General features: G+C 42.3%; 1 protein-coding gene across 3 annotated transcripts in view; it reads right to left on the bottom strand.

The window, feature by feature from the left end:
- Positions 1-11,031: 11,031 nt before the first annotated feature.
- CCDC15 (coiled-coil domain containing 15) overlaps positions 11,032-27,441 on the bottom strand; it is a 61,212-nt gene continuing 44,802 nt past the window's right edge. For all 3 annotated transcript variants that reach the window (XM_029572767.1, XM_029572766.1, XM_029572768.1), the window contains 3 exons: positions 22,795-22,974; positions 19,125-19,273; positions 11,032-12,029 (listed from right to left, as the gene is read on the bottom strand). In XM_029572767.1, coding sequence (XP_029428627.1) covers positions 11,908-12,029; positions 19,125-19,273; positions 22,795-22,974 — 451 coding nt within the window. In that variant the 3' untranslated portion in view covers positions 11,032-11,907. The remainder of the gene's footprint in view (positions 12,030-19,124; positions 19,274-22,794; positions 22,975-27,441) is intronic.

Below are 27,441 nucleotides of genomic sequence, written 5' to 3'. Positions count from 1 at the left end.
GTTGTCCTTCCCCCTCCCAGAACCCAGATGCTAATGATGTCACAAAGGGGAGCCATTTTCCTTATAAGGCAATTTACTGTGAGTAGGTAAAGGTTAAAGAGGAGGGAGTGGAGGGTTGAGAAAGGCAAATAGCCCTATTCACCTCTCTAGGCAGGGCAGGGCGAGGCAAACCTCCCATCTTACAGTTCCGTACAGGAGAACACGCGGATTCTCTCCCACTGCCCTCGCATGCAGCTCTGAAAGAAAAAGACAGGCTGAAGAAAATGGATGCTTGCAGAAGTCTGACTTGATATGATGCGTTGAGTGTGAGGGCGAGAGGAAAGGAAAGAAAGAAGAGAGGAGCAGGCAAGGAAGAGACAGTGAGGAAGAAACAGGATTGCCTGAAGGCTGCTGATTAACAGGAGCAGGCTCCAGTCTGCCTTTTGGGTCTCCCAGTTTTATGCAAGGTACTGTAGCGCCAGGGCTTCTGAGCCTGCAGAGCTGCAGTGCCTCGGCCAGGAGCAGGTCAGCCCATGCTGAGTCAATTTGTAAGCTCAAGAGAGGAGACTGACATATGGCAGGGAAAGAAAAACAGACAGATTGCTTTTTTTGTGTTTATTGAGAAGTTGCAATATACATTAACCATTACCAAAAGAATGCAGAGAACAATAGATTTACCCATGTTAATACCTCAGATCGCCCACCTATAGACACTCGCATAAGGTCCAGGAAGCAATAGGTGTTTAGTTGACAAATTACTTTTATTTCTAAGCAGGACTATACCATGAGGTTTATTTTCAAAGTGGCTTGTCCTGTTAAATTTAAACTTAACCAGACAAACCGCAGGATTTGAAACTCCTCCTGTACTAACGGCCACTTATTTCTCTGGGTAAGTTTTCAGGCATGGGTGCAGGGCGGGGTGATGGTAAGATGGAGGGTTTGTGTCTGCACTGCCTCCTCCCCTCCCAATCTGGCACTCATTACTGACCTTCCTCCCTCCCAGTCCAACTGCTCTCTTCTTCTTCCTCACGCCCCCACCTTGGACTGCTTCCTTTGGCTGGCGAGGCCCGGGCAACCAGCAGCCTTTCCACTCCGCTCCTCTCGCCTACTCCCCATCCCCCCCGGCTGCTTTCTGTCAAGAGTGCAGCCAGAGAAATCCCATGAGCCCTGCCTCCACCACTGCTGCTCATTGTAACACTTCTGCTTCTGAGCCCACCCAACTCTGCCATTGCTTTTTATTTATTTAACCATTTTATATACCATCGTTCCAAGTGAAGACCACAACGGTTTCCATCAGGACATAAACATCATAGGAACCAATTACATTCACTTGATGTGCTCGTATTCAATTTAGGCAAATGACACATACATTGACTGAGGCGGCCAGGTGAAGGGGAGATATGAAGGGATGGGGTAGCAGGGGTGAGGGAACAATTATAACAAAAGGTGCTGGAGGGATGTAAAGAAGGGAGTTTAGAGAAGATATTTCTGATACATTTATTTGGGGTGCTTTTTCTCTTCCTTCTTTGACATCACAGTGTGGCTCTGCTGTACCTGCCTCTCTTCTTGATGTCTGCTGTGTCAGCCTCCACCCCCAGCAGCTCTGGGCAAACGTCATGGTACATTCATGCGCAGACGCACTCCAGTGATTAGCCAGAGCTCCTAAATCTTTGTTTTATATATATATATATATATATATATATATATATATATATATATATAGGAACTTGGTGAGTGGGCCGAGGGGTATGTGAGGGAAGAGAAGGGAAATTTTTGAAGCTTTACCTTCCCCAGGGTCTTCACCTGCGTCGAGATTTTCCATGAACAGAAGTCTTCCCCTGTAAGAAAGCTTGCTTAGGTGTACATTAGATACTGTGACTACTGACCAGTTTCTGAGCCACAACAAACTTCTGGCTATACCCTTCTCAGAAGTGCTGGTAAGATCACAAACTCTGGAATTTGTTGCCAGAGGATGTGGTTAGTGCAGTTAGTATAGCTGTGTTTAAAAAAGGATTGGATAAGTTCTTGGAGAAGTCATTACCTAATATTAATTAAGTTGACTTAGAAAATAGCCACTGCTATTACTAGCAACGGTAACATGGAATAGACTTAGGGGGTCATTTTCAAAGGAGTTACGCATGTAAATGTGACATACTATTGTAGCAATTTTCAAAAGCTATTTACTCGAGTAAAGTGCACTTACTTGAGTAAATCCTGTGGACAATTCAATGGCATATATTGTAGCAATTTTGAAAAGCCCACTTACTTGAGTAAAGTGTATTTACTCGAGCAAAAACCAGTTTTGCTCGAGTAAATGCTTTTTAAAATCTACCCCTTAGTTTTTGGGTACTTGCCAGGTTCTTATGGCCTGGATTGACCACTGTTGGAAACAGGATGCTGGGCTTGATGGACCCTTGGTCTGACCCAGCATGGCATGTTCTTTCTTGCCTCAAGAGGTGCAGATTCCTTGGGATCCACACTCCCTCCCCTCCTGGACATATAACCAAACATGTATCTTAACAAAACAATCTGCCTTACGTCTCAAACCCATTTTATATAAACAACAACCTCTTTCAGAATGTCCCCCATGAAAACTATTAATCTGATAATTTGCAAACATTTTTATTTATTTATTATTTAAGGTTTTTCTTTATCGACATTCGTAGGGACATCATGCCGGTTTAAATCAAACAAGGGTAACATCGGAAAATAAAAGTTACATATAACTAGGGCGTAGGAAACAGGGAGTTGAAAACATAACAGGCATAAAAATATAAAGGAATGACAGCAGTAAAAAATTACACACTAAACACGTTTCAAGGTCTTGGGGGGGGGGGGGGGTTCGAGAACTAAGGGGAAGAATTTCAAGATCTAAGGGGAAAAGATTCTAGTTCTGGGGGAGAGATAGAAGGGGGGAGGGGGAAATTACATTAGCGGGTGATTAGCCATGGAAAGATTAAGATACGCAGGGGTTAAGGATAGGCTTGCTTAAATAGCCATGTTTTGAGGGTTTTTTTAATTTCTGTGCGCATTGCTCCTGTCTGAGTTCAGGTGGCATGGCGTTCCATGCATAAGGGCCTGTAATGGATATGGCACGCTCTTTTGTGGAGTTGAGGTGGGAATGTTTTGGGGAGGGAGTGTGAAGGGTGCCTTTATATGATGATCTGGTAGGTCTATTAGAGGTGTGGAAATGAATCGAGTCATTCAACCAGTGCATGTTCTGGTTGTGGAGGGTTTTATGTATGATAGTGAGTGTTTTGTATATTATGCGGTGGTAGATGGGGAGCCAATGAAGATCTTTGAGGATAGGGGTGATGTGGTCAATTTTGCCTGAGTTAGTGAGTATTCTGGCAGCGGTGTTTTGACGCAATTGAAGGGGTTTAATCGTGGCTTTGGGTAGACCAAGCAAGGAGGGAGTTACAATAGTCTATTTTGGAAGAATAGTGGATTGCAGTACCGTACGGAAATCGCTAAAGAGGAGGAGAAGTCCCAGTTTTTTAAAGTGTTAAGTTTAAAGTATCACTCTTTCATTGTTGAGCCTATGAATCTTTGGAGGTTGAGGCGATTATCTATAATGACACCTAGATCTCGTGCATGCTGTGAGAAGGTGAGGTTTTGGGGGGGTACTAATAGTGTGATGCAGCGGTGAGATAACAGTAGCTCTGTTTTGGAGGAGTTGAGGCCAAGGTTTAGGCAGGTGAGGAGGCTATTGATCGATGATAGTGCATTTTCCCATGTTTTAAGGGTGGTGGCTAAGGAGTCCGTAATGGGCATGAGTATTTGAACGTCATCCGCATAAATGAAGTGGGCGAGGTCGAGGTCAGAGAAGAGTTGGTAGAGGGGAAGTAGATATATATTGAAGAGGGTGGAGGATAGTGAGGATCCTTGTGGTACACCTCTGTGAAGGTGTATAGGTTTGAATTCATGGTCATCGATTTTAATTTTGTAGAGTCTATTGGTGAGAAACAATTTGAACCATTGGAGGGGGGGGGGTACCAGATATACCAGTTTCATTGAGACGGGTTAGCAGTATGTTGTGGTTTACCGTGTCGAAAGCGGAAGAAATGTCAAGTAGTGCCAGTAAGTATGAGTGACCTTTGTCAAAACCTTTTAGAATGGTGTCAGTAAGGGAGAGTAGGACAGTTTCAGTGTTGTATAGTTTTCAGAAGCCGAATTGGAAAGGGACGAGGATGTTATGTTTTTCGAGGTGGTCAGAAAGCTGAATGTTGACTGCTTTTTCAAGTACTTTGGATAGGAATGGAAGGTAAGAGATGGGTCAGAAATTGGAGAGGTCATTAGGGTCGAGATTGGGCTTCTTAAGTAGGGGTTTGACGGTGGCTTGCTTGAGGAGATCAGGTATATTTCCTGAGGACAGAGAACAGTTAATGATATCAGCAATAGGTTTTGCTATGGTGCTGGGGATAGATAGTAGGGCTTTGGTGGGGATAGTGTCAGAGGGGTCTCGAGCCGGTTTCATTTTCTTTAGTATAGTTTCAGTTTCGGCGGAAGAGGTCAGTTCAAAGATGTTAAAGGGGGTGTGTGAGGTTGTTGTGAGGGGTGTGGATGGCTGGGCTGTAGAAGGAAAGCACTGTATGAGTTTAGAGATTATTTCGCTGAAGTGGAGGGCGAGTTTATCACATTTAGATTGTGTGTCGGAGTCTGTCGGGGTGGGATTGGGAGCCTTGGTGAACTCGGAGACACATGTGAAGAGAGCTTTAGCATTAAATTGTAGGTCATTTATTTATTTATTTAAATCTTTTTCTATACCGTCGTTAAGGTGGGTACCATCACAACGGTTTACAGTAAGGCACAAAAAGTAATGCTATTAAAATCTACCAGTTTACACAGGTGCCATAAGATTCGGTAACATAGTTTTTAATCAATGTTAGTTGTTAAATGAGTGTGAACATTATCATGTCCAGGTCAATTCTATAGCAGTTTTGAGTCTAGGACTCATTCTATAAATGTAACTTATCCTTTAGTGATGAATTCTATTAAAAACATACACCCTTAGTGATTCCTGTTTGTGTGGGTGTTTTGTATCTTGCACTTCCCTGGTTTGAACCTTGCATTTCCCTGGATTCTATTCTCCCTTCTCTTTTTGAAAGGCTTGTTTAAATAGCCAAGTTTTTAGATTTTTTCTAAATGTTTTGTTTTCTCTTTGTAGTCTTAATTCCAAGGGCATGGAGTTCCATAGTATGGGTCCCGCTAAGGATAACACCCTTTCTCTTACCTGGGTTAGTCTTGCTGTTTTGACTGATGGAATAGTTAGAAGTGCTTTGTTGGCTGATCTTAGATTTCTGTTGGGGATGTGTACGCGAAGGGCTGTGTTAAGCCAGTCTGCGTTTTCGTTGTGTATTAATTTGTATATGGTGCATAGTGTTTTGTACTGTATTCTTTGTTCAATGGGAAGCCAGTGCAACTCAGCCAGTGTTTCCGTAATGTGGTCTCTTTTCCTTTTTCCAGTTAATACTCTTGCAGCCGTGTTCTGCAATATTTGTAGTGGTCTTATGGAGGTGTATGGTAAACTTAGTAGAAGGGTATTGCAATAATCAGTGCTTGCAAATTTATTTTATTTATTTATTTATTTATTTATTTAAAGCTTTTCTATACCGGTATTCATGATACGATCATATCATGCCGGTTTACAAAGAACAGGGGGTGCAATAACTTTGTTCTTTTAACAAGTGCAGAGGAAGCAAAAGTTACAATATAACAGGGTTGTTGAAACTGGGGAAGGAAGAAGAGAAGAATAGACATGAATAATAGAATCTTTACAGAAATAAATTAATTTACATTGTGCAGTAATGTCTCTTTATGTATATTATTTACATAATGCAGTAAAGTCTCTCAATGGATATTAGACTTGGGAAAGGCTTGTTTAAATAGCCAAGTCTTAAGCCTTTTTCTGAATGTTAATAAGCAAGGTTCAAGTCTAAGATCAGGTGGTAAGGTATTCCAAAGAGAGGGACCCGCTGTAGAAAAGGCCCGGTCTCTGAATGTTATATGGTGTGTTGATTTAGTTGGGGGAACAGTCAGGGATCCTTTGTAGGCTTCTCTGATGGGTCTGGATGATGTGTAGTTTGAGGGGGATTTGTAGGTTGAGAGGGGTTTGGGAGTGGATGGATTTATGGATGATGGTGATGGACTTGTGTAGGATTCTGTAGTGTATTGGCAGCCAGTGTAGATTTATTAGAATGGGAGAGATGTGGTCTCTTCTTCTGGAATTTGTCAGAATTCTGGCTGCCACATTCTGGAGCATCTGAAGTGGTTTGATGGATGAGAATGGAAGACCTAGTAAGATGGAGTTGCAATAATCCATCTTGGAGAATATTACGGATTGTAGGACTGTTCGGAAGTCTTGAAAGTGTAGGAGTGGTTTCATTCTTTTGATTACCTGCAGCTTGTAGAAGCAGTTCTTGGTTGTGTTGTTAATAAATGTTTTTAAATTCAGATGTTTGTCTATTACTACCCCTAGGTCTCTAGCTTGTGTAACAATGGTGTTGACTGGAGCAATTTGTGGGGAGTTGCTGTTTTCAGGGGTGATGAGGAGGAGTTCCGTTTTGGCCGAGTTTAGAATTAGATTTAGGTTTGCGAGGAGTCAGTTGATCTCTTGGAGGTAGTTTACCCATTGTTTGAGAGTTTTTGTGATAGATTCTTTGATGGGTATCAGAATTTGTACGTCGTCGGCGTATAAGAAATGTTTTAGTTGTAGGTTCATCAACAGTTGGCATAGAGGAAGAAGGTATATGTTGAATATATTAGCGCTTGTAGTACTGATCGAAAGTTGGCGGTTGTTAGAAGTGGTTTAAGTATCCTGAGGACCAAGAGTTTGGCATAAAAGTCTTTTTTAGTTTTAAGGATAGCGGTATGGTATTTGTGTAGGGCAGACTTGTAGTAAGCTAATAGGGATGGAGTGGGGTCTTGGCACCATTTCTTTTCAAGGTGTCTCAAGACATGTTTAGGTTTCTTGAGTTCGGTAGTGTACCAGGGTTTTTTGTGTTGCAGGAAGTGTTTAGAATTTTTGTGGTGAGGGGGCATAGAGAATTGGCTATGTTAGACGTGATCTCATTCCAGGATGAGATTGCAGTTTCGGTATCAGTGATGTCGAGTTTTTCTAGGCTGTTGGAAAGGGTGGAAATAAGGTCGTCTCTACTGCATAGTTTCCTGAATTGTTTTTTTTTGTTAGTGTGGGAATCTGGGTGATTGCTGATTATCGAAAGGGGGGTTGCTAGAAGAGCATGGTCAGACCAGGGTATAGGGGTGCAAGAGGGGCATGTGGTAGATTGGATGTGGGAGTTAATGAATATTAAGTCAAGGGTATGGCCAGCTTTGTGGGTGGGAGTGATAATTATTTGGTTGAAACCTATAGCTTTGAGTGAGGAGAGGAAGGCGTCGCACGTGGATGTGCGGGGGGTGGCTTCAATGTGGAGGTTGACATCCCCAAGAATAATGGAGGGGCTATCCAGATCTATGTTTTGAGTTATAAATTCAGTGAGGGGTGAAGGGTTGTTCTCAAGGAGGCCAGTGGGAGCATATATAAGGCAGATTTGTAAGTAATTTGACTTAAAAAGGCCAATTTCAAGTTTGGATATTGTGTTTGCAGGGAGTGAAGCAAATTTAAGCTTTTTTGCCACTAGTAGGAGACCTCCTTCTCTTCTTTTTGGTCGTGGTATTGAAAAGATGTCATAGCTGTGTAGGGGTACTTGGTTCAGGAGGACCGTGTTTCCTTGAGCCATGTTTCAGTTAAAGCGCATATGTCAGGGTTAGAGTCTAGAAGGATATCATTGAGAATGGGCATTTTTTTTTAGAAATAGATTGAGAATTGCAGAGTAAGAGAGTGAAAGCAGTAAGCCCAAGAAACTGTGTGTGTGTGTGTGTGGGGGGGGGGGGGGGGGGGGGGGGGGGGAGGAGAGCATGATGGGAAGTAAGGCTCTGGCGTGGAGTAGGTATATTAGTTAGTGGCTTCCTAAGATTGTGGGACCATTGACTGAGGATAGGGATTGGATGTGTCAGGATGATGGCTGTTGTGGGAGTGCTTGTGATGAATTATAAGGAGTGGAGGGAGTTAAGGAATCGGGAGGAGAGGGGGTAGTCAAAGAAACAGTGGAGCTTGTGGGAGCAGAAGGTAGGGGTGGGTGGGAAATTAATATTACAACTGCAGGAGGTGGATAGTGTGATTATAGCAGAGAGTTTGTTGAGATTGCATGGGGCGGTGGGGTATGAGGAGGCAGAGAGCATGGTGGTTTTTACCATCCCCTTCATTCCTAACCAGAGTAGTATCTCTTTATGAACAATCAATACATGTTGTTCTGCTTTGTCTAGTCCCTAATAATTGTAAATGATATTGCAGTGGAGTAGCCGCCTAGTGGTTAGAACAGTGGGCTACGACCCAAGAAAACTAAAACCTGGTGTTGCACCTTGGGCAAATCATTTTACCCTCCGTGGTCTCAGGTACAACCCTAGATTGTAAGCCCTGTGGGAATACAGAATGTAATCTGCTTTGATGTACACTGTGAGGTGCAGAAAAGAGGAATATAAAAATCTAAATAAATAATAAAATAAATGCTGTAAAGATATTGCTGTAATCAATAATTTGCGATATGTGGTATATAATTAGTGAATGTCAACACTATAATGATCTAGTGTTTTTCTCATGGAACGACGGTGCCTCTAAATAAATAAATAAATAAATAAAATGGCCATTACACATTCAGCCACGTGCAGCTTCAATGTTGATAGCTCAAAAGGCATGATTGAGAAGCATGTCAATCTTTGTCATGTGAATCCTTCAGCTCTGTGCCATGCACCACTCGAATAGCATTCTTTTGTGATATTGCTGACACCAGCATGCCCACCTTAGGAACTTTAAGCTTCTTTTTTTTTTCAGTGGATAGAGAATATAACTTACCCATTGCTCTATCTGCCTCACGTCTAGCCTCCAGAGCACCTCACCCCCCCAAGACTAAGGCCCTAATAACCTGATGCATAGGGAATGCTTTTGCAGGCCTCTAGAATGGGATCCTTTTTTTCTTCTTTATTGTCCTCTGCCACCTCAGCTATACCCAAGGCTGCCAAGAGCCTGTGTAATCAGAGGACAATCCCTCCCCTCTTGAAGAGGTCACCATCTGCAGATTATCTTCTACTCTGTCCGACCAAAGACCGAGCGTTTTCGATCGCAGGCCCATCTATCTGGAATAATATCCCTTCAGACCTCAGATTGGAACCCTGCCTTTTAACTTTCAGAAAAAAACTCAAGACGTGGCTCTTTCACCAAGCCTTCAGGGATCCCCCAGACAATCATTAGTTGCCCTTCTCTTATCTGGATGATGGCCTTTGATCATCATGAACGATGGACTATGGCACCTCTAGGTTAAAGCACTTTTTAGCTTTAACCCGTATCCTCTATTGTATTTCTTAATTATTACCACCTTTACTTCCTTCCCGCTACATAAGCTTCCAAGTTCCTTATCCTTGTTGAATGTAACTTTGCCTTATTCATTTTTTTTTGTTTAATTTTCTTTTAGTTACACTACAGTTATACCCTTGTTAAATGTAAACCGATCCGATATGGTTATTACTATGAAGGTCGGTATAAAAAAGTGTTAAATAAAATAAATAAATAATACTCCAGAAATCTCACCCTTTTCCAGGATTAATTCCCAGGATCACTATCCCAGAACTTAAGGCTCTCTGAGAAACACCAGAACTGTGACCACAAAGCCACTGACCTCTTTTCCTGCTCTACATTGGGCTCCCATTTGGGTCTTTAAGCCACATCTGAAACTCCTGGTTACTGCAAGGGAAGAGGGTAGGAAAGGACCACAGATAAAACAGCTGGAGAGCACAGTTTTGCTGAGGGAACTCCCTATCTCAGACAGAAGGCATCATGCAGCAAAGGCACAAATTCCACTGCAAAAGACCCTGGAACTTGCTGCCAGGCTGTTTCCAGTCCCTTGCCCATAATGTCCCTCTCAATGAGATAGTCCAGATGCCAGCACTGCTGGAAAAAGACTGGGAGGTCCCATAGCAGAGTTCCTGAAGCTGTCAAAAATGCAAACTGGCAGCAATTCCAGGTGAAAAGGAGAGAATCACTGCCTCTAGCTTACATGTAGTAGCTTCAATCTAGCTCATTGTACAATTTTTTTTTAATGTTATATAGTGAACCACTTTCATTGTATTTTTACTGTTTGTGCGGTATATACATTTATTAAATAACTTTATTGAAGACCTGCAAGGAGCAATTAAAAGCTCAACCTACCGAAAAATAAAACCTGGTTAGCTGTCTATTTTTTTTTTTAAGAGCTAGAGGACCAAAAACAGTCAGGAACCACCAACTCCTCTGCTCAACCCTACTCCACCGGAAGGAACTAAAAGTTCCAACAACAGGAACAATGTCTCTTTTTTCTTCTCTCAACCGTCTCCAGCTGCACAGCTCTTGGCTGTCTACCATCTGCTGGAGACAGAGAATACTGGAAAGCTGCAAGCTTATTTATGTATTTGTGGATTACAATAGATTTAAATGAAGAGCTTACTGACAAATCAGAATTGCAACGTGATCCAGTATAGAAATTCCCATTTGTGAGTAGTTTCAAGACCCAGTTGATTCTCTGTTGTATTACACAGTCCTTCCTTCATAGAGGGTTCAGGAAGTTGGGTCAGAGATGTGGATGTTAGGGAAAGGATTGGTTGAAAAGCCATGCCTTAGCTTAAGATAGCATGGGTCCAGGCACAGGGTTAGTGGTATTTTATTCCAAATGTTTGGTGTGTAACTCCTGAAAGCACAGAGTCTAATGCAGGACAATGGTCAGGGCAGTTCAGCTTCGTAGTTCTCCTGTCTCCAACTGCTGGTAGAGGGACAAAACACATACATCTAGTCTAGACGTATGGGTTTTGTCCCTCTACCAGCAGATGGTGAGATTAAAAGGAATACCAGTTTAAATGTGTGTAATATAAACTTCCCCAACCTTTTACCAATGTTTCATAACATAACTAGTAATTTGTATTGTAATGCAGTTGAACTGTGCATACTTATGAAAAATCTGAACTATATACACCTGATACTTATTTTTTATTTGCACAAAATGTAAGTTACAATAAAATCAGACCATAAAGCCATGAAATCATGTGATAAAACATCAAGAACAGGTCCAACTAATGCTGAAAACTATAGAAACTGGGCTTCAGAGAGTAAGAAATTAGAATAAAATATTATAAATTAGCAGAGTAATTTATTTAATGTTATTTTGCTGCACTTGGGTTTCATCTTGTTAATGATTTCTGTAAGGCACCAAGCTGAATCAGAAACAGCAATAAATCCTTTGGAACAGGCTCAATGGCAGGGCTGTGCACTGCCATGCAAAGGACTTTGTTTAGATTCCTGGGTCAGGTCTTCTGCACCCTAGTAAGAGGTGCTGCATTTGCAGAGTTCAAGGGCCTAGGGAAAGGGGAGCTAAAGTCATTGTGCAAGAGCAATATCTAGTGGACAGATTTAGAGCCCATGAATTTAGGGTTCTGGAAGGATCCCTGCTGCATGGCCCCAGCTGACAACTGTTGGAGCAATAATTGGACTAGAGGGGGGAGATAAAATAGGGAAAAATCCCTCTATATACACATGAAAGCTTATAGCACCAAATTCCAGCTCTGATTCCAAATGAACTGGAAACCTAAAAAGGAAGAAAATTGCCAAACAAAAAACAAACAAAACCACATACTGGTGGTTTGTTAGTTTTGTCTCCAGAGCTAACACATGCACAATACACTAGCCATATGACCAAAGATAAGCCCAGCTCCCATACTACTTAATTAAGTGGGACCTTACAGACAAGGAGAGGAGAAGAAAACAAAACAAACAATTTCTTCTTAACACAAACATGATCCACTACATTTTTATCCCTGCTTGCATGTTGCTGATTCCAGGATGAAACTTCATGGGCTCTTCGGTGGCTGACCATGTGCAGAGGCAATGGTTTGAGCCAAATTTCTTGGGACTGTATTCTTGTTCCACATATCACAAGATGAAATGACAGACTGCAGAGCTTGCGTGTAAGCTGGAAGAGAGAGGACACTTATTACAGATTGTTTTATTCAATATCTGAGGGAAAATGTCAACGCTATCTACCCAGGTAAATAGGCCTGTCAGAAAATTCTTCTTCTCTGCCCAGCTAAAACTACATACGGGCTTCCACAATGTACACACTTTTAGCTGGGTTTAAAAGACCTTTTAATTGGGAAGAGTGTTTAGGGCAGGAGAAGAAATCAGGACATATATGTGAGATTTTGAAAAGTGTATATATGTATGTATGAGGGTTATGTATATATATGTATATACATACCCTCATACATACATAAATATGTATATTTATTCCCCACTTGGGTACCTGCACAAATAGCAGGCACAAAGTATGTATGGTTGAAACGTGCTCATTTTACTTGTAAATTGCTGTCAGCTGATTGGTAGCAATATTTGCTAATTGTAAATTAACTAAATGTGATAATTTTTATATCCTGTAATGTATCTATGGGGAAAATGCATAATAGCTCTCCCTATTTAGTAGGGATGCATATTTGTTAGGCCTTTCATTTTGTGGGTACGCGCATACCTCATGCATGTATAAAACTGAAATCCTCGCCATTTCCAATCAACCTGAGCACACTTCCCACCCCACTGCTCCCGCCCCCACCATAACCCACTCACCCACATCTAATGTAAGAGACCTAGGAATTCTACTTGATCAACACCTCAATTTCAAGCCACACATCAAGTCCCTTATAAAGGGAGGCTTCTACAAACTTCACATACTTAAAAAACCGAAACCACTCCTTCATGCACATGATTTCCGTTTAGTCCTGCAGTCCACTATACTTTCCAAACTAGATTACTGCAATTCCCTTCTGTTAGGCCTCCCTGCCTCTACGATCAAACCCCTTCAAATCCTTCAAAATGCGATGGCAAGAATCACCACCAATACCCGTAAGACAGAACACATAACCCCCATACTAAAAGACCTGCACTGGCTTCCCATACCATACCACATTAAATATAAAACCCTCACCATCCTGCACAATTCCCTTCACAAAAACAACCCCGCCTGGCTTAAAGACATGCCACACTTCCGTAACTCCAATCGACCCACCAGAAATGCCCTCGCAGGCACCCTACACACTCCACCCCTCAAAACCGCACACCTCTCCAAAACCAGAGAAAGAGAGTTTACCATTGCCGGCCCCACCCTTTGGAATTCACTTCCCCATTACCTACGACTTGAGCCCTCCTTACAGTCCTTCAAAAAAGGCGTCAAGACCTGGCTGTTCAGGCAAGCCTACCCAGACAACAATCAAACCTAGCCCACTACCTTCCCTTCCATCACCGCTCTCACTCCATTTCACCCCAGCCACCCCTTACCCCCCCCAGCCCACTCTCCCTGCCCCATGATTTCCCCCCCCTCCCCCCTCCCACCTCTTCCCCATGCATCCGTCGCCCTCTCCCCCCTCTCTTTTTTTTTTTTCTTGAATCTTTCACTGTCAAAGCCTTAACCCTAACTTTCAATCATGCTATTGATCTATTGTAAATAAGTACCTCGCCTTAACTTATAATTTTAAAACAGTTACAATTATGTTCCTCTTATTATTATATTTATCAAGTTGATTGTTCCTCTTTTTCCTTCTGCCCTATCCTTCCTTGATGCTCTTCCCCTGCCCACCTCTCACCACTTTCTTGCCTGCTCCCCTCTCCCCCACCCTGTTCATTGTATTTTCTACCTGCTTCAGTTATTTGTAAACCGGCATGATATGCCCTATGAATGTCGGTATATTAAAAGTTTCATAAATAAATAAATAAATAAATAAATAAATGTATGATACGGTGCAAGAACGGATGATATGCGTGTTATTTTCTTAACGAATTCTGCACATACCATCCGTTCTTATGCATGTACTACACATTTGTGAGGTACATACATACCTATGAAATGAATGAAACGAATGGCCCAACCAATGTACATCCCTACTATTTAGGAAGAAACCCGACTCATACCAACTCCCAAACACCACTCATGTGACTGGGACTTTTCCTTCTTCCCCCCAGTGCCTGCTCTTTCCTCCTATTGCAATGTTGCTGCCATTCTCCAAGAACAGGAGGATAAGTAGCCTAGATAAGGGCTGCTAATGAACAGCCTGAACTTCTGTGCACTATAGCACTTTATTATGTAGCTCTAAAGAGGAAGGTACTGCCATCAGTTGTTCCTGCTCCTGCTGTAATCAGTGTGATGTGTGACAGCACGACTGATCCATATTGGACACATCCAACATCTCAGAACAGGATGGTTTACAAATCATATTCAGACTGCACTACTACCAATGTCATCTATGTGAAACAATGCACAGGCTCCTCAGTATATATAGGGCCCACAAGCTGTACTGTTCGCATTAGTCTACGAGAGCACCGCATAGGATTAACCACTCTACCCAAAATGCACCTTTAGTCAAACAGTTCAGAACCACAACACACACAGACCTTCGGTGGACTGTCCTTCAAGTGATTCAACGCACAGAAAGGAACAGGGATTTGGCAGTACTTTTGAATCGCAAAGAACAAAGGTTTATTTTTTTTTAACTCAACACTATCATTCCCCATGGTCTTATACGGCTAAGTGGTGGCTGCTGATCATAGGCACATATTTAGCAGTTACTACTTAGCTGTATAAGCCCTACTTATCCGGCTGCATTGCACTGAATATTGGGCTCATGGTGTATTAAGAAATGATGAATATTCGCGTTTGAGCAGTGCACCATGATACATTTATTTAATGCAACTGCAACATTGCTCCCCACTTAGATGGTTATAGGATGGGAATGAAGAAATGCAGGGGGTTAACTTGCTGGTGTGGCAGTTACTACCCTTAGCAGATGCTCCCCGTTTAGACATCAGGGGGGAAGAGAGGAATTGGATTCAGACAACAACCAAGGGCTCTGACTTCTACGGTCTGGGATACTGATATGCAGACATAGGATATAGCACAGGACAGCTTCTAAGGTCAAATCCTAAAGGAAATGAAGAAAGCGTGCATGGGGGTAACTTGCTGGTGTGGCAGTTACTACCCTTAGCAGAAGACATGGAGATTACTACCCTTAACCCAATAAGTCTTAATCCTTCTGAAACATTACAGCCCACTTCTAAAGCAGGGGGAAAAGGGGAACTGGATTCAGACAACAACCAAGAGGCCCCAATTTCTATGGTCTGAGGTACTAACACGCAGACATCAGGGAAAAAGCACAGGACTGCTTCTACGCCCAAGTCCATAAGCAAAGCACATCAAGCAGCACTGCCTGAATTTTCAAAAAGATTATCACCCAGTAAAAACTGTTGCTAGCTGCAATTTTTATGGGTTATCATAAGGCTTGGGGATAACTGCACAGAGCGACAGTTACACCCCTTAAGAAAAACATGGGCGTAACCTGCACAGAGTGGCAGTTACTACCTTAAGAAGCTTGCTGGGCAAACTGGATGGACCATTTGGTCCTTTTCTGCTGTCATTACTGTGTTCTCTTATGAACGACCACATTCCTTGAGTTTGAATGGGTCTTGTTTGGGCCCCCCCCCCCCCCCCCCAAAGTTTTGTGTAGGCATCTATTGCCAACATTACTTGTTGAAGAAGTAGATGGAGTGATGATCCCTCCTGAAGGATGCAGTGATCTAGCCAACAGCATAGATTCTGTTTTATTTTTCACAAAATTCCCAAATTGATAGTTAGAGGTTGAGTGAGTTGGTCCCACTGGAAGCGAGACCCCACTGCAGCAACTCCATCTGAAAGCAGGTTTGTGAAACTACATGAATTGCAGCCACTATGTGGCCCAGAACAACTAGAACTTTTCTGGCTGTTGACCGCGCTGCATTCAACAGTTTGCATACAAGGGATCTGAGAATATTCGCCCAATCTGATGGAAGCAAAGCTCTCTTCTGTAGGGAATCTATCCACTGAATTTAATTTTCTGTGAGGGAATTAGAGATGATTTCTTGAAACTGAGCAGGAACTCTAGTGATTGTAGTAGTTGTACTGATTTTTGAAGAGAGTTCGTTAGTACATCTCTGGAGTTCACTGTCATAAGTTAGTTGTCCAGATAAGGGAAAACTCAGATGCTTGACAAGATGTACTATTACAGTCCGGAACTTAATCAAGAACCTTGGTCTACTGAGAGGCTAGCACTCTATACTGATAGTGGGAGGAGTCATCATAAAGTGCAAGTAATGTCAGTGAGAGGGAGGGATGGATGGGAATATGAGCATAAGCATTCTTTAGATCCAAAGTGCACAAGCACTTTCCATCTGAATGAAGGGGAGGATTTTATGGAGGGGATGTAGAAGTAACGGAGTAGAACTCTTGGTGATGGGGAAGAATTGGTTCTACTGCCTGCTGTTGGAGAAGCGACTCCACTTCCAGGCAGAGTTACATCAAGTGAGCTGGATCTGGAATGAAGGCTGAGTGATAAGTAAGGGTAGGATGTTGGGAGAAATGCAAGTTGTGTCAAAACTCCACAATCTTGAGAACTATGTGATCTTAGGTGATATTGCACCACTCCTCCAGCAAGTACTGGAGGAGTGGACCTGCCAACTGTAGAGGATGGTTGCTGGGTTGTAAAAGGTAGTCAAAAACTGGGTCCAGGATTTGGCTGGACTTTTTGAATTGTTTTTGGTCGACAGCGCTCACGCTGTCAAGCACAAGTTGGAAGTTGTTGCTGTTGTGGAAGTAGAGGCTGCATCCAATAATCGCTGCAATTGCCGGAAGGGGCATCTCTGGAAATATAGTCTTTTAAAAGCATAGTAAGCATGCCTCACAGATGACTATCGTTTCGGTCCCAAAGAGAAGGAATGGACTGCCACATGCTGATCCTTTATTTCAGCTACCATTTCTCTGAGCTTTTCTCTGAAGAGGTGGATCACTCAAGCAAGGGACATCTGCCAGCTTGTCATGGATGATATCCCGAAGGCTACTGGCCCTTAACCAAGGCATACAGCAAGCTCAGAGGGAAGCTGTTGAGGTGTGTGCTGTAAAATTGAATGCCTTGTAGATTTATTTTTTATGTCAGAATTCTTATATGCCACACACAAAAGAAACTTGATCAGTGCTGTGGATCAAATAAGATGGCATACACATACTTCCGAAGGAAGGCTTTAGCTGCTGTATACAATCATGTAAGTACTGAACCATGTAAAATTGGTGAGTGGAAATTTGTGCATTATTCATGGGGCTTTGAAACACCTTTTTATCAAAATTGTCTAGTAGCCTGGCATTCTTTCTTGGGGAAATATTCAAGTATATTCTTGTTTTCTATGCTCTTTTAAGAATAAATTCTCCCAAACTGATTGGTGGGTAGTTGCACTATTCCAAATTCTGGGGTTTTTGTACTTTATACTTGAGGTCATTTGCTTGCAACTGGGGCACAGTAAATAGGATTTTTCCACATTCTGGTTTGCAATTCTTATAGGATATTATGGATTGGGATAGCTGCTGGCTCCGCTGGTGTTTTCAGAATTTGGAGAAGGCCAAAGAAGTTTGTTCGAAGATCTCTGTACTTACAACTCTGAGTGCTTTTCCCAACTTGTCCAGAAACCTGGAGTAGGAAAAGTCTTCTGGTGGAGAAGAGTGTTCTGGAGGGTCCAGAAGAAGGTTGGAAGGGATCCCTGTTGACTCCTCTTCAGAGCCTAGAAGCATAGGAACACTGATTCAGGACCCCCAATGATGAAGAAGATGACTGAGGAGTCGTCCTTGGTTACTTCAGAGGGGTATACTCTTGCTGGACATCTGCTGACTGGACTCCATTGCAAGTGAATGCTATTGACTAGAACCACCTCAAGGGGGTTCTGGTGGAGTGTCCATTTGAACTGGGGAAACTGGAACTCTTAATGGAAGTAAGTCTGATATTCTGGTAAGCAGAGATTGGAAGGTACCCTCATCATCTTTAGCCACTACAGCGGTATAGATCCTTCACAAATGCCAATATTTGGTCACAGAGATGACGTACCCTTTGTCCTGCTGTGGGTGGTAGAATATCCTCTTCTGATACCAGAATGGAATCCTGCACATCTTCTAGGCTCTGTAAAAGTTGAACTGGAAGCCAATTGGATGTGAGAGGCACCAGAAAACAAATGGGATTTGGAGTCTCCAGACGTGGCCCTTGTTCCATTAATATTGTTGGTGCAAGGGCTCTGGGAATTGGTGGGGGTAGGAGTATCATTCTTCTCTGCCCCTATCAAAATTCTGTGCATATCAGCATACAGCTGTATTGGATGTACTGTCAAACAACACAGAGGATGGAAGAACCTGCTCTCATGTTAAAGGTATTGAGGACCAATGTATTTCATATCTCAGGGTTTGAAGCACTGAATATATCAGGGATTTATGCGCCAAAAGCGCTGATGCACCAGAGACAGTGCTTGTTGTGTGCTGGCTGCTCTGGCAGTTCTGCACCTTTTTATTTTTGACACATGTTGCTTACTTCACCTGTTCCACCATTGGGGGAGACACTTTTTAGGCGCTCCCGTGCTACTCAATTACACTCCAGGAGAACTGTGGCTTCTGTGAGACTTATGCATTTTCCAGACCAGCAATCTTTCCACAATCTTAACTGTTGAGCTGGTCCCCATTTTGAATGGAGATGGCAATAGGTCTGGAGCCTAGGGGCCACTCTGGGCCCCATTAAGTCACAAGGTGTGCCCGGGGGGGGGGGGGGGGGGGGGGGGAGGAGGGAGTGGTATTCACCATGCTTTTTCTTTTTTTAAATTTACATGAAGGCTGCCTCTAACTATGGTGGATGGGGGACCTGAGGTGGGGTCTCACAAGACCTCTGGAGAGGTTTACACAGATTGGTAGGGGGAGTTGATTGGACTGATATGGCTCTAAGAAGATGGCAGCCCCAGACAAAAGGGCCGCCATCGTGCAGCTTTTGGAGTCTTTTAATCCATGGTATTTTACTGCAGGGGGAAATATCACATGGTTCCCTAAGCTGTGGAACAGAGTATTGCAACTTACTAAACCCTCTCAGTTTTTTCTCCCTCTAGATGAAAATACTGCAGCTTAGTAAATGACCCCTATATTTGAATGCATATTTTTTTTATTTTTGCCAACACATCAATAAATGTTGCTTACCTTTAGGGTTTCTGTAAAACAAACAATTATTAGCACAAGTATCAGGATGTGAATCCCAGAAATCTGTACCACAGCAGCACAAAAGTGGTAATTCAATGTTGTACAGCTTGATCTTCTCCCTCATTTGGGCTCTCAAGGCTTCAATGTATCTACAAAAAAGAATGCATTACATTTCATTTCCATTCAGAACAAACTGTTGCTCAGAATGCTCTGCTTGCGAAAGGCAATGGGATGCATAGCATGTTCCAAATGTGCTAATATCAATATCTCCTTTATTTACTTATTTAAAATATGTTACCCGCCCTTCCATGGTTCAGACGGGGTACAATAAAACACAAGAAATTAGTCCAATAAAATATCTGAATTACATGTAACAATCATAGATCAAGAACATGTCAGGGATGTAGGTTAAATGCCAATGACTCTGAACAGGATATTCATCATGAATTTGTGAAGCCTACTGCTATGTACACAAAGTGAGTAAAAGTACAGGCCTAAAACAACACAGACATGGAGTTTGCAGTCATATGATATTATGGCAACTTTATATGAGACTATTTTTCATACAGAGGAGAAAGCAAATGTTGCTTACCTGTAACAGGTGTTCTCACAGGACAGCAGGATATTAGTCCTCACATATGGGTGACATCACAGGATGGAGCCCAATCACGGAACACTTTTGTCAAAGTTTCTAGAACTTTGACTGGCACCTACTGGGCATGCCCAGCATGGCACTAAACCTGCAGATTGGAGGTGGTCCCAGAATATGTCATTCATTATTGTTTGAAAGACTGCGAGAGCATTGCATAGACCGAAGGGCATGACCAAATACTCATAATGGCCATCCCTGGTTTTAAAGGTGGTTTTCCACTCATCACCCTCCTGGATACAGATCAAATTATATGCCCACCTGCAAATCCGATTTGGTGACAATCTGAGCCCTTTGAAGCTGAACAAATAGCTCTATTTGTTTGTTTTTTTATATACAGACATTCAAATGATATCACATAGGTTTACAAGACAAGATAAATATAAAATAAAACCAACATATAATAAAAGCAGGGCATAATTCAAAACATCAATATAAAAACAAAGTAAAATATTCTAACAATATAGCATCATAAAATTCTAAAGGAACCATCTTTGACAACAAAAGAGGTCATTTGTCATCATGACCTTTAAAACTCATACAAGAGTGTATCTAAAATCAGGGAAGGCAAAGAGAAAACATAAAATCCGTAACAAATAATAAAATATGAGTAGGATTAAAAAAGGTAAAAGTAATGGGATACTAATTGAAGGCTTGTGTAAAAAGCCACATTTTGATACCTTTTTAAAATATTTTAGTGTTAGGTTTCTGTTCAGAGTTCAAGCAGCATAGAATTCTACAATTGTGGGCCGGCTATAGACAGCACTCTTTGCCTAACAGTATTAAGATGAGCCGATTTTGGGGAGGGAATGGGTAAAGTACCATTACTAGCTGATCTAGTGTTTCTGTGAGGTGTATTAAAATGAAGAGCTGCAGCATGCCATTCCATATTTTCATTATATAAAGTTTTATGGATTAGAGTTAATGCTTTATATTGGGCACGATATGTTATAGGGAGCCAGCGTAGATTTGCTAAAACAAGGGTTATATACTCATAAAGTTTCGTGTTTGTGAGGATTCTAGCTGCTGAATTTTGTAACAACTGGAGAGGCCTTATGGTGGATGCTGGAAGACCTAAAAGAAGTGCATTACAATAGTCTAATTTTGAAAACAATAAAACTTGTAAAACAGTCCTAAAATCTTGAGTATGTAGTAAAGGCTTAAGTTTTTTTTAAAACGTGGAGTTTAAAATAGCCATCTCTGATTAGATTATTTATCCATTTCTTGCAATTAAGTTCACTGACCAGGATTACTCCTAGATCTCTAATTTCATGTAGAATCGAGTATTTATTAATAGAGGGAGTAGTGATATGCATAGTGATTGGATCATTTACTTTAGGGCGAAGAATAAGGAACTCTGTTTTTGAAGGATTTAGAGATAAACAGATTTGTGCAAGCAGGCGTTTGATAGCTGCTAAATAGATTTCCCACAGTTTGAGAGTTTTTTCAACAGAGTCTATGATAGGAATTAGGATCTGCACATCTTCCACGTATATATAGTGGGATAAGCCTAGACCTGCCAGGAATTTACATAATGGAAGCACGTAAAGGTTAAAAAGGGTCGATGACAAGGATGAGCTTTGTGGAACCCCCATGGGTGATATTAACTTCTTCAGAAAAAGGAGTATGTACTTGTACTTTAAATGTCCTGTTCTTCAGAAAGGATGCAAACCACTGATAAACAGTACCTGTAATACTGATTTCAGTTAATCTATCTAATAAAATCTCATGTTTAACCGTGTTGAAAGCGGCCGAGATATCTAACATTACTAGCAGGTAGGATTGACCGTTATCAAGGCCCTTCAAAACCGTGTCCATAAGGGACATTAATAAAGTCTCTGTGCTAAAAAATTTTCGAAACCTGTATTGAGAAGGAAATAAAATGTGGTTTATTTCCAGGTAATCCATTAATTGCTGATTAACTGTTTTTTCAATGAGTTTAGCTAAAAATGAGAGGTTAGAAATCGGTCTGAAATTTGAAAGGTCAGTAGATGGTAAGTTCTCTTTTTTTTTTTTTAATCTGTTTAATGACAGCATTTTTAAGGCAGTCAAGCAACATGCCTTGAGACAAGGACAGATTAATTATGTTAGCCAGGGGTTTAGAGACAATGTTTGGAACTAATTTCAATAGTTTAGTAGGGATAGAATCGAGGGGATGGTTGGTTGGTTTTAAGAGTAGTAAGAGATGTTCTATTTCTGTAGAAGCAATAATATCAAAGGAGGACTAGGTGGTTTCAGGGTTACTACAAGCAATCCCCAGAAGGGAAATGTATGTCCACCATCTCCTAGAGATAGAGAATACTGGCAGGCTAATGTCAGTGCAGAGCTATATGTCTGTGATGTTAGCTTTTACTTCGTCCCCATCTGCTGGTAGAGGTGTACAACACTTGTGGGGACTGGCTTGTTTGAAAGCAGAGGAAGACAACTTATAAAAATGACCAAAACTCTTAACCAATGACCTATAAGGAGACAATAAGAATGTGAGGTCCTGTAATGAATGATCCTGCGATAAATTACCCAGGAAGAACAAGTTCAAAAGCAGGAGAGTGAGGAACCAGGACCAGTGGGCTCTGTGGAAAAGGAGAGATTGAAGGGGCTTCATGGTACAGGGGCATGCCTAGTCAAAGTCCTAGAAACTTTGACATAAAAGTTCCGAACTGGGATCCGTTGGATATCACCCACATATGAAGAGTGCTATCCCTTGTCCTTAGAGAAATTAATTTTAAAAGCAAACAAGAGAACTGTTAAGGAAAAGGAATTGATAGCTAAAGCAACCAGATTGAATTGTGCTTTGGAAACAGCTGCTAAGTACTAAAATTCTAAGTTTGAGAAGTCTCTTTGAATGTCATGTGACAGTCTGCAAAACCAAGATGACGACATTTTATAAATTAAACACGTCAGTTATTCTATCATTTCCCAATATTGTCACTCTCTTCTCCATGGTACTTCCTGACCTTTTTCCTCAGCTTTGGTAAAAATGGTCTAAACAGAGTAGTTTTTCCTCCTCATGACATTTATTACCTGACATTTTCTTTATTTCTCTGTTTCTTTTCTTTGTTCACTCTCCTACTTTCCTCTTCCAGTTGAAGCTGTGTTAGGATTTCATGTTTTGTGTCTCTCGGGTACAGGTCTTGCTGAGTGACCAGTCCTTGAATTTTCTGCTCTTCTGTACGGCGCTGCTTTTCCTTCTCGTTCTTAATCCTAAAGGAAATTAAATGCTGTTGGATCTTTCTGAATCTCTCTTTGAATACTGCAGCCACAGCTTTACTTGCTCAGGACCAATATCCAAGTTTTATGTTTCACAATACAAAATAACAAATGCACTGGGATTGGCTGTGGCTTAGAACACCCGATGGGAGTTAGAAAACTTCACATTGCCACAAATGGATAGTTTTAACCAACACTGGAACTTTGAAAAAGTTTGGCAGAAATGTGTTGACTTGGAATCCCTGCTTTTAAAACCCCTCTCTTTCTAAGGCATTTTTCTATTCAAAAACTTCTGACTTCAGAAACCAAGTGTTAATAAAGAAAGGAATAGCTGTTTAACATTTATAAGTACAGGAGCTACAGATGGAACGCAACAGTTCCAGACCCCAACTGTCACTGAATGTATGTGAAAACTTATGTAAGCCACTATGCTCATTGTGAAAGCCGTTGTGCACGGCACATGAGGCCAGCTCTAAATGTGGTGCTAGAACCATGTCTTAAAGTGTTGAAATTGTAAACAGTATGCACTAGCTAAACAAACCATTTTTCTACTACAGTTGGGATAAATATCTCTATTCGCTTTTCTACAGAACTAAAGTGTGACTGGAATCTTTTCAAAATATGAAATAACTCAGTATCTAAAAAATCTTATTGCCATATTAATCCCACCTGTGTTCTGCAGTCTGTGGATAAAACTTTATTGGCAATATCCTCTCATAGGGTTGTTCATTTCAAAGCTGTTCTAGGCCCTGCCTTATGGAATGCTGTGTTGCTCATTATTAGAGAGACTTCTGATTATCGCTTGTTTAGGAAGTAGTTTTTATAGCTTTATATTTTCCCCAAGCCTTTGGTTCATGAGGATGTGCTTGGTTAGGTGTATTTCGTTATTTTATTGCTTTTGTGCATAGTTGCATTATTCATATTCGGCTTATTTATATGTCAGACAATTGTTTTGTTAAACAGCATAAGCCATTCTGAACTATTTGCCCATGTAGGGAGGAAAGCAGAGTTGCTTATCTGTAACAGGTGTTCTCCTAGGAAAGCAGTATGTCAGTCCTCACATACATAGGGTGACATCATTGGATGGAGTCTGGCATGGAAAACTTACAGTATGTCAAAGTTTCTAGAACTTTAACTGACCCTCATCGAGCATGCCCTGCATGCGTTATACCATGCATCCACAAAGGATCCCCTTCAGTCTTATAATATAGAATTCAAGGATAAAATAAAATAAGGAGAAGAAACCCACACAGTGGACACCCAACTCTGCAGGGTGGTGGGCGGGTTTCATGAGGACTGACATCCTGCTCTCCTTGGCGAACACCTATTACAGGTAAGCAAACTCTACTTTCTCTGATAACAAGCAGTATGGCAATCCTCACACATGGGTTAATCCCTAGCTGCAGGCTGTCTCCTTTTTTGTTGGGGGGGGGGCAAACATAAAACACCAAAATAAGTAACAGACACAACAACTAATTTGGTTGTTAGGGGGGGGGGGGGGGGGGGGAACAGCCTGAACACAAAAAAAGGGCCTTAGGCAGGAACAGCGTTGGGTTCTACACCTTAAACAAGTTCCGAAGGACAGATTGGCCAAACCTGCTACCATTTCAGCCATCCATATCCAAACAATAATGTGATGTGAATGTGTGGAGAAAACTCCACATCGCAGCTCTGCAGATCTCATCCATGGGAATTGCTCACAAGTGGGCCACTGATGCTGCCATGGCTTGAACAGAATGAGCCTTGACATGGTCCCCAAGATGCAACCCCGCCTGGGCATAACAGAAGGAGATGGAGTCTGCTAGCCAGTTAGAAAGTGTCTGTTTGGCAACAGCGTTGCCTAACTTATTCCTATCAAAAGAAACAGAAAGTTGGATGGACTCCAGATAGAAGGCCAAGGCTAAGGCTCTCTTGCAGTCCAAACTGTTCAGGGCTTGTTCGCCTTGGTGCGAACAGGGCCTGGGAAAGAATGTTGGCAGGATGATGGGCTGGTTAAGTTGGAAGACAGAGAAGGAACTTGGGGTGCGTGCGTAAGACCACCCTATCATGGAAAAACTTAGTGTAAGGCGGACAAGTCACTAAGGCCTGGAGCTCACGGACCCTGCGTGCTGAAGTAACCGCCACAAAAATATGACCTTTCACGTCAGGTACTTCAGGTCACAGGAATGCAGCAGCTTAAAAGGGAGCTTTCATCGGCTGAGCTATCACCATGTTGAAGTCCCAAGACACAGCGGGGAGACCTTAGGGGAAGCATCAGCTGAAGCAGGCCCCGTATGAAATGTACAACTATAGGCTGTACGGAAATGGTGGTATGTACCAATTGCATTTAGATGAACTAACGGTATTGGTCTTCAAGCCAGCTTCTGATAGGTGTAGAAGGCAATCAAGCAGTTTTTGTGTGGAGCAGGAGAAAGGATCTAGGGCCTTCTGCTCACACCACACGGAAAACCTCCTCCACTATAGTTTATAGGACTTTCTAGTGGAAGGCTTTCTAGAAGCCACCAGGACCCGAGACATCTTCTGAGAGATAAAGCATTTGCAATATTAACTTCTCAACATCCAGGCTATAATAGGGCCTGGAGGTTGGGATGTCACAACCTGCCTCGATCCTGTGTGATGAAATCCGGGGAAGTCTCCAGACTGATCAGTTTCTGGATGGACAACTCCCACAGGAGTGGACCCAGACCTGTCTTGGTCAATGAGGGGCTATGAAGATCATAGTGCCTTTGTCCTCATGTAGTTTCAAGAGAGTTTTCACTACCAGTGGAGCTGCAGGATACACGTTCAGAAGATCTTCGCTCCAATGCTAGGCAAGGGCATCCGAGGCTGGTTTCTCACGTGTTCTGTTCAGAGAGCAAAGCTTGGAACCTTCCTGTTCCAAGGTGCTGTGAAGATATCCACATTTGGGTTTCCCCAGAGACAGAAGATCCGAATCACGACTCCTTGGACCAGAGAACATTCAATGGACCTGAAGGCACAACTCAATCAGTCTACTATTATATTCTCTGTTCCAGCCAGGTACATCACTCTGAGCACCATCCCGAGGGATAGGGCCTATATCCAAATATGGACCAGTTCTTGACAAAGAAGGTACAATCCCATACTTCCCTGCTTACTGACATATCACATTGTCATTTGGATGTTGGTTTGGATCAGGAAAACTTTGTTGGATAGCTGATCTCTAAAAGCCATAGCGCGTACCTGATCATCCAGAGCTCTAGGAAACTGATGATAGAGACGTTCCTGGGTGGACCATAGATCCTGAGTGCTGAGCTCATTTACATGAGCACCCCAACCCATGGTGGACACATCAGTGGTAGGACTTTGAAAGGAGATCCCCCGTTCCAGATTTGAAATGACTTGCCACCAGAACAAAGAGTCCTAGAGAGACAAGGTGACTCAGATGCGATCCTGAAGGTTCTGTGTGGCCTGACATCACTGCAACCTCAGGGTCCATTGGGACTTTTACATGTGTAAATGTGCCATGGGAGTGACATGAATTGTCGTGGCCATATGGACCAACAGCCTCAACACGTGCCAAGCTGACACCTGCTGGCTCTGTTGAATTCCCGCTGTTGATGGACCTTTGTCGAGGCAGGAAAGCCTTGGCCTGAGCCATTTCTAGCAGGGCTCCAATAGAGTCCAATTGAGGTGACAGGCTGAGATAGGACTTTGGGTAGTTGAAGGTTGAGCATATGGACCTGTTGGCCCCTGCCCAAGAGGTGCTCTTGACCAGCAAATCATCCAGATATGGGATAACGTGTCTGTGAAAGTGTGCTGCCACCACCATGGCCAGGCATTTCGTGAAGACACGTGGGGATGAGGCGAGCCAAAAGAGCAGCACGCGATACTGTAAGTGCTGTTCTCCTACCATGAATCGGAGATATTTCCAGTGATTTGGGAAGATCTCGATGTGTGTGTTTATGCAACTTTTAGATCCATGTAGCATAGCCAGTCCCCTTTTTGTAAGAAGGGGATCAAGGTGCCCATGGAAACAATCTTGAACTTTTCTTTTTTGATGAATTTGTTCAAGGTCCTTAGGTCTAAGATAGGATGGAATCGTTCTGTTTTCTTTAGTATCAGGAAGTACCGGGAGTAAAATCCCTGCCCTCTTTGCCCTGCTGGAATGGGTTTGATTGTTCTAGCTGTTAAGAGGGAGGAAAGCTCCATTAATAGTACCTTCTGATAAGCTACTGGGCCCCAAAATGGGCTCGAGGAGCAATTTGGTGGGGCATCCAATAAGTTCAATCAGTACCCTTGGTGGATAATGGATTAAACCCACTGCTCCTAGATTACACTGGGTCACCGGTTCTCACAGAACCGTAGCATTCTGTCCTGGGTATGGGTGACTGGGGCTGTGCTTCCTACAATACACTCAAAACCCCCGTCTCTGGAGTTCACTGAGATGCTATCTGGTGCTTTGGGGCTCTTTGTTGTTTGGGATGGCCACAAGATCCATGA

This window comes from Rhinatrema bivittatum, chromosome 12 (assembly GCF_901001135.1).
Source record: "Rhinatrema bivittatum chromosome 12, aRhiBiv1.1, whole genome shotgun sequence".
Lineage (NCBI taxonomy): Eukaryota > Metazoa > Chordata > Amphibia > Gymnophiona > Rhinatrematidae > Rhinatrema > Rhinatrema bivittatum.
This window is presented reverse-complemented; position numbering and strand designations above follow the sequence as displayed.